Raw genomic sequence first — 9,997 nt, forward strand, 5'->3', positions numbered from 1 at the left:
GTTGGTAAGCAAGCTACTTACCACACAGCCACTCCTGCGCCTTATTATAACAACTTGATAAGTGTCAGTCAGAACTTCAAATTTGAGAAAATTCCCTCAACAATTAAAAACTTGGAAATAAATGGATAAGAAAGAAGCTTGGAAATCAAATAAAGAGACTTTATTAAGACACAATTATTAAATTTAGCTTTACAAATATACAAAATATTTTTGGGGAATAACAATACAATTTTATAAAAAAAAAAGATTTATTAGGATATTTGTCCTCTGTCTACAACCTTCAGTTTGTGGCAAAGAATTATTTGATGCGATAAAGCATCTTTCTCTGCATTCTGTGCTGAATTTCTCCACGGCGCAACATAAATCCAAGAACTTTGTAAATGGCATTCTCAGGATAGTTCTGCAAATGGTAAAAACGAATTTCATAAATTTCATCATCATTTAATATCCATTTTTCTGGTTGGGATCGAATTTGGTGAGGAATATTTTGTGACTAGATGCTCTTCCTGTTGCTAACCCTCGCCTGTTTACAGGCAACCCAGACATGTTTTACTGTGGAGAACTGAAAACAACCATGCCTATCTGACGGTGGTGCTCATTTACAATCATCACATGATGTTTAGACAAGGATAAGCACAAACACACGGGCTTCTTTCAGTTTCTGTCAACCAAATAAACCTACAAGGATTTGTTTGGCCCAAGGCTATAGCAGATGGCACTTGCACAAGATGCACCATGCAGTGGGATCAAGACAGAGCCTACACAGCCATGTGTACCCCTACACACACACATATATACATACATATACAAAAATGTGAATTAATAGTATAGGTTATAAATTAAGATAATTGTGCAGTTATTACATTAGTGTGTGTGTGTATATATATATATATATATATACACACACATACACATATGTATGTCTATATCTGATTGTAGATGATCATTTTGGCAGCTTTTATAGTCAATGCTTAACTGGCACTTGTCATCAACACAAGATGGTATCTCTGGGCAAGTACACCAGTTTAAGGTATGTGTTTGCCATTTATCAAGCTGATAAAAACAAGAGGTTTTAGTAGATGCATTTCACAAGGCTTTCTGTGGTTTTTATAATAATGTCTCTTTTTTAACTAATTGGGTGCGATACTACTTGTGGAAAACCATACCATACAATGTGTACACACACACATATATATTCTTTTACTTGTTTCAGTCAATTGACTGCGACCATGCTGGAGTACCACCTTAAGTAAACCCCAGTACTTATTCTATTGGTCTCTTTTGCTGAACTGCCAAGTTACGGGGATGTAAACGCACCAACATCAGTTGTCAAGTGATGTTGCGGGGACAAACACAGACACACACATACATATGACAGGCTTCTTTCAGTTTCCGTCTACCAAATCCACTCACAAGGTTTTGGTTGGCCTGACACTATAGCAGAAGACACTTGTCCAAGATGCCAGACAGTGAGACTGAAACTCAAACCATGTGGTTGGGAAGCAAGCTTCTTACCACACAGCCACTCCTGCGCATATATATATATATATATATATATATATAACTATATGCATGAGAATACATAAAACATACAAATCTGCACTGAATCCAAATATTTCATGTATATACATAAACGTGCAAAAACACCCTGTTGATTTTGTTGAAATTCCAATGCAGGTGCCTTGGATGTAGGATAGAAATCAGCTCTTTCTGTATTGGCAAGAAGTCTTGAAAGATAACTGAACAAGGATATACTCACAGCATTCAGTAGTGTAGTGTGTATCAATTTTGTGTTTGCGTCATAAATGCATATTACCAGGTTATCAAACTGCAATATTCTTACCTGTCTGAGGAAATCTTGGACAATGGCATACTCAGAGACTTGAGATCCAATGACAAATCTACGTTTCATTTGTTTCTCAATTCGTGAGAGAAGTTCTTGGTCAGCTTCTGTGGAAAAGCCTTCAACACCTAAACAAAGAGAAAAAGAACATTTTTAAAGTTAAGGTAGAATGGGTTCAATTTCCAGTTTGAGAGAAGAGACACAATATCAGTTAAAGTACTCGACCATTAAAGTAATCATAAACTTATTTTTAGCATGATAACAGTGTCCCTTTATCATACTCTAACCTCTCACTTGGCTCACAGCCACTTCCTTCGGTTCCATTCCCTCCGTCAGCTGAGAGGTTTTTGTCTTGCAAGTTACTGGGTGACTTTGGCTGTTACCATGGAAAAAGCATTCACGCTAGTGTTACATGAAAAGCACCCAGTACACTCTGGAAAATGGTTGGTGTTAGGAAGGGCATCCAGCTGTAGAAAACATGCATCCTCCACCCTACCAACGACAATTGGTGCAGCTTTCCAGCTTCTGGTGAACCGGCCAAGTCATACCAGCGTGGAAAACAGACGTTAAATGATGTTGACGAAAGATACAGAGTTGGCTGACTGGGTAAGGGGACATAACTCTGCATGTTACTTGTCTAAGAAAATGAAATTCCACTTTTACTTAAGGGTCAAATGAGTTGGCGATCTAAAACATATCTTGCTGTTATATTTAATGATATGCAGGAAATTAATATATAAATCAGTTACATGACGTCTGCTATGGGTATTAATCGAGCAAGAATGGAGGATTTCAGGTTCAAATTTTGCAAAGATTGAAAGAACTTTATTTACCATTGATATCAAAATATTCTTGCAATAATGGCTTTTAATAATAATAATAAATTCTAACCTGCAAGATGGCCAGACATGGCAGCATCGAGTGTGGAAACTTGGAACAAACGCAGAGCTTCATCGACATCAGAATCTGTAGCAAACGGTTCCAAACGCATCTTGGCCAGCGATTCTGAGATTCTTACAATAGCTTCCAGTTGCCTGAGAAAGAAATATTCAAACGGTAAGAATGAAGATCATCCAAAAGATCGGCAACGGATACTTAAATACAATTCCCTTTAAATCTTCAGAGGTTTATCCAATTAACACATTGAGAGAGAGAGTTACAGTTAATTAACTAATCAGATATTGAAATAATTACAGTAAATTAACAAATTAGACAAAGAAATAGTTGAAATTAACCAAGTGATTACAGTTAATTAGCCAACCTCACTCCATAGGTAGGTACAATGCCTCAGATGTACTGCAAACGCAAAATATAGTTTATTGTTTCCAGTATATTACTGGTACCGGTTTATTGAATGTGAAAGAAAGGAAGAACAAAGACATCAACAAGAATCAAACTCACTAAGGGATTTTACTTTACCATTTCTGCTATCTCTTGTCCTATATCTAATATTGCTTTCAAATTTTGGCACAAGGCCTGCAATTTCGGAGGATACAAAATATAAATGAATTAGACACAAGAACAATGTCTATCATCTTTTATGTTTTCCCTGTCAATAGTCAACCATTCCCAACACTGCATTGTATGTACTAGCGGCCACCACACAGCCATACATCAACTCTCTCTCATCTTCTACTAACTAAGCTTACCCATTCCACAATCCCCTACACTCACAGATTTACAGAAGAACAAACTTTTACCTAACGGTAATTGGAATGCTTATTTTCTTTCCAGTTTCTCGTTCATATTCACTGGCACCATTCCGCAGAAGAACGTATCGTCCTCGCAGTTTCTCGGCTGCTGATACAGATATTCTCGGGCCACATTTTCTAAAAAAAAAATCAGACAGAAACCAATTAAAAAAAAAAACATTTCGAATAGAGCACTTGTTTCATTTGGGATAAAATGGATGTAAGATTTTTTTATTATTACCAGCGTCGCCTTATTGGCACTTGTGCCGGCGGCACGTGGCATGTAAAATACACCATTTGAGCATGGCCGTTGCTAGTACTGCCTGACTGGCCCTCATGCCGGTGGCACGTATAAGCACCCACTACACTCCCGGAGTGGTTGGCGTTAGGAAGGGCATCCAGCTGTAGAAACTCTGCCAAATCAGATTGAAGACTGGTGTAGCCATCTGGTTCGCCAGTCCTCAGTCAAATCGTCCAACTCATGCTAGCATGGAAAGCAGACGTTAAACGATGATGATGACGAAAGAGAAAAAAAATGCTACAATGAAAGAAATGCTAAGTAGACTTACAATCTGCAATAAGCAATATATTTCTTGAGGGTTTCAATGCTGAGCTCTCCTTCCTGTTTCTCTTTTTGTTGAAGGGAATTTAGATGGACGTTCATCACATGTTTGGCCAAAATCTACAAAAACAGCAAAAACAAAGAAATCATTAGGAGAGTATTGTAGTTCATTTGAAGTATTGTTTGTAAAGAATGAAATGGTTTGAATGACACAACAATACACTGTAATACTAACGATGTTGCAATTTAATCATCCAAAGTCTGATATATTTCGGAATAAAAATTCCTTCTTCAAATATCCCTAGGAATCGATGGAGTTGCTACTATAATCGGTTTTCCAACGACTTTCTTTTTTTTTAAGGAGGACGTTAAGTTTTTGGTTTACATTCCTCTTGGACAAATAAAATAATGCCAGTCATATTGGTTTCAACCTTTGGCACAAGGCCAGCAATTTCAGAGGACAGGTAAGTTGATGACATCAACTCCAATATCCAACTGGTACTTTAATTTATCCACCCCAAAAAGATGAAAGGTAAAGTCGACCTCAATGGAATTTGAACTCAGAATGTTATGACAGGAAATATTGCTCAATATTTTGCCTAGGGAGCTAAAGAATCTGCCAGCTTGCTGTCTTACGAATACCAGTAATACAACCAACAAAGTTGCAAGTATGTCCATTTCGTTAAGAATCTCGGTTCTTAGCTCAGAACCTTGGGCAAGTCATCCACTATGGCCCTGGGCCAATAAAAGCCTAGCGACAGGATTTGGTAGATGGAAACTGGAAGAAGCCTGTTGTATTTATGGGCATGTTTGATGTTTGCTTTGGTATTATGTGATGTTTGCAAACAAGCGAGGTGGTTCATTTCCAGTCTTCCATGAAAACATGTCAAGTCATGGAGGGGAAATATTGTCTTGTTCGGAAACAGTTGAGAGTCGGCAACAAGAAGGCCATCGAAGCATAGAAAAGTCAGCCTCGATTAAAAACTGTGTGATCCATACAAACATGGAAAAATGTACGTTAAAACAATAATGATGTACAGACTTTATTTCAGAGGCTGTGCTTAGAATGGACAAAATGGTTTTAACATTATTGGACATTGGCATATCGTTAGAGGAAGCCTGACTAATAGCTCCTACCAACAAGTTAACCACACAATGGTTTCTCCACCATTATTTATAAGATAATTCACTCTGAAAGAGATACTTACAACATCACGATTTTCATCATGTTCATCCTTAATTATGAAGATCATGTCAAACCTTGACAAAATGGTTGGCATAAAATCAATGTTTTCCTCTCCCTTCGTATCGTCCCATCGACCAAACACACTGTTGGCTGCAGCCAGCACAGAACATCGAGAATTCAATGTAGTTGTAATCCCAGCCTTTATAAAGAAATCAAAAAGAGACAAATTAATCTAATTGAACTGTTATCCAAATTTAATTGAAATTAATTAAACAGGAGAGAGAATCACTTAAGAAATGACAGAATCACATGATAATTGCACACTAATTTACATATTCTATAGTTCTGTGTTACAACCTTCCAGTTTTAAAGTGATCTAAATTAAAAGCTATTATCAAAATTTCAAACTAATTTAAGTTTGAAATTTCAAATTTTTCAAAAGTAATTAAAAACCAAGGGAGTGTATTCCGATAGGAAGATGGTAACAAAAGAGTTACCTCCTCTTCCACTTTAACCCTCTCGTCTAGCATAAAGTCACCTCTTTGCCTCACTACTGCAGTGTCCACTCATTTAAAAGGGATCTTAGTTTTGCAAAATTGCACGGTGACTTCAGTAGGGCCGGTGCAATGGGGAAAAACAAAACAAAACAAAAAACAAGCACCTATTTGGCTGTGGAAACAATGCTGAACCAGGCAGAGCATGATAGAGATTTGGACCGGTCAGATTCTGTCAAACTGTCCAATCCATCCCAGCATGGAATTTGAGGACATAAGATGACATTCAGTGTTTCAAAGAAAATTTTTAAAATTACAACATACAACCAGCCAAGCAAAAAGAAGGTAAAAACATCCAGCAGATGCTCTGAACAACAACATTTAAAAGAGAAAAGAAGAAAATAGTTTGTGCCTATGTTTACCTTGGCAATAGAAATAGTCTGTTGTTCCATGGCTTCATGAATGGCAACTCTGTCATCTTCCCTCATTTTATCAAACTCATCAATACAAACAACTCCACCATCAGCCAGAACCATTGCTCCGCCTTCCATTATGAATCCACGCTGAGTTTCAAAGAGAAAATACATAAAAAGAATTGTAAATGGTTGCATTCTTCTACAAAACTACAGATGTTTTGCTAAAGACATTACAGTATTCGATATTGAAATCTTCAGTGACAATTCTTTAGTGGTGGTCATTATATTGTCGTTAGTCATACACAACAGTAAAAGGGTAGCTGCATGTTAAAGTGAGAATGTCCACAACAACAACAACAATGGTTTCAAATTTTGACAGAAGGCTGGGAAATTTCAAGGGAGTGGGGGAGGGGGTAAGTTGATGACATTGACCCTAGTACATTAACTGGTACTTAATTCTTTATCAATCCTGAAAGGACGAAAGGCAAAGTCGACCCCGGCAGAATTTGAACTCAGAACGTTGCGACAGGTGAAATGCTGCCAAGCATTTCGCCCGGCGTGCTAATGATTCTGCCAGCTCACAGATTTCACCTTAATTACAACAATGCTGATAAATGATGGAGGAAATGAAGATGATGGATATTGCCATAGCTGGGATTGTACGATTAAACGACAAAGAATTGGAAAAGGTTGAGAAGTACAAACCACTAAAGGATGAATTCACACGAATGTGGGCAATGAAGGGAGTAGTGGTAGGGGCAAAGGGAAATTTAACAACCAGGTTTGAGAAACTTTTTGGAGAAATTGGGATTGACACGAGAGTATGACATGCTCAGGAAACTGCTCTGTTGGGGCGAGTGAGGATTTTGGGATGGGTCCATGGGTTTTAGGTATTGTGGAAAGAGACCTTTTGAAAGCCTCGACAGCAGGTTGCTGTCTGCTCTTACAGAATTAACCGGAGCAAGTAAAATCGAGAGCTCTGAGCTGACTGGTAAGTAAAAAGCACCATTCGAGAGTGGTTGTTGCCAGTGCTGCCTGATTGGCTCTCGTGCCAGTGGCATGTAAAAGCACCCACTACACTTTCAGAGTGGTTGGTGTTAGGAAGGGCATCCAGCTGTAGAAACTCTGCCAAATCAGATTGGAGCCTGGTGCAGCCACTGGCTCTCCAGACCTCAGTCAAACCGTCCAACCCATACCAGCATGGAAAGTGGACGTTAAACGATGATGATGATGAACAATAAAGGGCATCCAACCATAGAAAGATCAACAAATGCTTCCTGACCCCAGGATTTATTTTTTCCTAAAGCCTGGTACTTACAGGTTTCTTTCAGTTTCCACCTACCAAATCCACTCACAAGGCTTTGGTTGGCCTGAGGCTATAGGACAAGAGACTTGTCCTAGGTGCTGTGCAGTGGCACTGAATATGGAATCATTTGGTTGAAAAGGAACCTTCCTACCACATAACCAAATTATTGTATTTTAATGTTTGGAGCTTAAAAAAAAAAGGGTTTCGCAAGGGATTATAATACTATCCATCTATTTTTTGACAAAAAAAAAAAAAAAAAAAAAAAAAAAAAAAAAGTTCCTTATATGGTAAATCACAATATGCAGATAAGATGCAAGTTCATGTCGACAACAGAGATTTTCTTTCTTTTTGTATTGTACAGCAGCAAAAGTACATAATTTGACCCCCGTTTCATTTAATTGGGGTACGTGAGAACTTAATGAGTGATCTTATGAATCAACTTTACAGCATATCTGCAGTAGAGGTGAGGTTTGTCTCATCCCCGTAAGTCTACAGAAACTCCAAAACAAACCCTGACTCTGGGGAATCGTATAATTAATTGGCGAAGGAATTAACAGATTTACTTACAGACTGTGGATCTCTGATGACCGAAGCAGTTAATCCTGCAGCACTGCTGCCCTTGCCAGACGTGTAGACCTGAAATGCAAACAGACAAGTTTATAATATAACAAGAAAGAAACAGGAGACAGAGTCTGATAAATATTTGACAATAGCTTCAACAGAATAATGAAGTATGTGCGTGAAATGATGGAAAGACAGCAACTTACACCAATTGGAGAGACTTGCTCAACAAATTTCAGCAGCTGACTTTTAGCAGTTCCTGGATCTCCAAGCATCAGTAAATTAACATCTCCTCTGCGAGTCAAGCCATCGGGAAGTCTGTCAATGTAAGAATGTATCCACAGTTGAATTGTGTCAATATAACGGAATATTGTAATATTCTTTTCTATTCTAGGCACAAGGCCTGAAATTTTGGGAGAAGGGGGTCAGTCGATTAGATTAACCCTAGTATGCAACTGGTACTTAATTTATCAACCCTGAAAGGATGAAAGGCAAAATCGACCTCACCAGAAATTGAACTCAAAACGTAAAGACATGAAACGCTGCTAAGCATTCCACCTGGCATGCTAACGCTTCTGCTTTGGAATATTTTGATATTATTGTGGTTCAGGTAATGATGTTGATACAAGGGACCAAAATAAGTTGAGAGATAGCTTGTTCAATCCTTCACACTGGCAATGAATTGTGTCTAGGTACAGTAGAGGTATGGTCATGTGATACATATGGAGGAGGAGGAGGAGGACAACCGTATAAAGAAATGCCGATCTCGAGGGAACCTGTGCAAGAGGTAGACTTAGGAAAATGTGGGATGAAATGGTGAGAAATGATCTTCAGATGTTGAGCCTCACAAAGGACTGAGACTTCTGGCAATTTGCTGTGCTTAAGACATGTTCTTTATGGACATGACCACCTTCACACCCAATCTGTCCAGTCAAACCTCACCCCCTGCTCCAGGCCCCACCACTCTCTCTCTCATATGCCTACCGACACATTCTCCATACCCTCACATATCTATGATGCCCACCTCCCAGCCACTCCGATTTCACTCACCATCACCTCTCCCCCAGCTCCCTTCACTCTTATGGACCCCACCCTCTATATCACTTATACTTCCCACTGCCACTATTCCACCATGTTTCTCTCTCCCTATTTCTGCAGTCAAGTATCTCCTCTGTACTAAGACACCTATCTCCATCTCTGTATAATACTCTAATCTTTCAATTGGCACAAAGCCCCGCTCCTTTTCCCAGCTGAGAAGTCTTTGTCTTGTAAGTTACTTGGTGTTGGTGCCACACAAAAAGCACCCAGTGCACTCTGTAAGCTGGTTGATGCCAAGATGCAATGCCTCCAGCCATTGGAACAACACCAAGGCAAACAATGGAACCTGGTGGAACTCTCTGGTTGGCTTGGCTCCTGTCAAATTGCCCAACATGGAAGAGGAATGTTAAATGATGACCACGATGATGATGATGATGATGATGATGATTGGCTGCAAAGAAAACATGATTTCTGTTGTTTGATTAGCATCAAATATTTACCGTTTACGTGATCCACCAAACAAAAGGCATGCAATGGCCTTTTTCACATCCAGACTACCCCAGATGGACGGGGCTATGCTCTTAGCGATGATGTCATACAAATTTGGAGAATTTGCTAAGTTTACCAGTTCTTCTTCATCTTCTGGAGTAATTTGCAATGAAGTAGTCTTACTGTCTCCTTGAGTGTCGACACTGATTCCAAGAACTCGAAAATAGGGAGCACGGATTCCAACATTGACTTTGTCCCGGCCACTCTTCTGAAAAATAGACAATAAAAACCACAAAATATATGAGTGTGTATGTATGTATATATATATATATATATATATGAGTGTGTCTATGTATATATATATCATCATCATCGTTTAACGTCCGCTTTCCATGCTAGCATGGGTTGGAC

At 38.8% G+C, this 9,997-nt stretch overlaps 1 protein-coding gene across 1 annotated transcript in view; it reads right to left on the minus strand.

The window, feature by feature from the left end:
* Positions 1-138: 138 nt before the first annotated feature.
* Positions 139-9,997, minus strand: part of LOC106867185 (DNA replication licensing factor mcm5-A) — a 19,331-nt gene continuing 9,472 nt past the window's right edge. The window contains exons 7-16 of the mRNA XM_014911984.1: positions 9,598-9,854; positions 8,266-8,377; positions 8,066-8,134; positions 6,199-6,339; positions 5,305-5,481; positions 4,104-4,216; positions 3,544-3,672; positions 2,735-2,877; positions 1,844-1,971; positions 139-400 (exon numbers count right to left, since the gene is read on the minus strand). Coding sequence (XP_014767470.1) covers positions 299-400; positions 1,844-1,971; positions 2,735-2,877; positions 3,544-3,672; positions 4,104-4,216; positions 5,305-5,481; positions 6,199-6,339; positions 8,066-8,134; positions 8,266-8,377; positions 9,598-9,854 — 1,371 coding nt within the window. The 3' untranslated portion in view covers positions 139-298. The remainder of the gene's footprint in view (positions 401-1,843; positions 1,972-2,734; positions 2,878-3,543; positions 3,673-4,103; positions 4,217-5,304; positions 5,482-6,198; positions 6,340-8,065; positions 8,135-8,265; positions 8,378-9,597; positions 9,855-9,997) is intronic.

The sequence above is a fragment of the Octopus bimaculoides genome, chromosome 3, assembly GCF_001194135.2.
Source record: "Octopus bimaculoides isolate UCB-OBI-ISO-001 chromosome 3, ASM119413v2, whole genome shotgun sequence".
Taxonomy (NCBI): domain Eukaryota; kingdom Metazoa; phylum Mollusca; class Cephalopoda; order Octopoda; family Octopodidae; genus Octopus; species Octopus bimaculoides.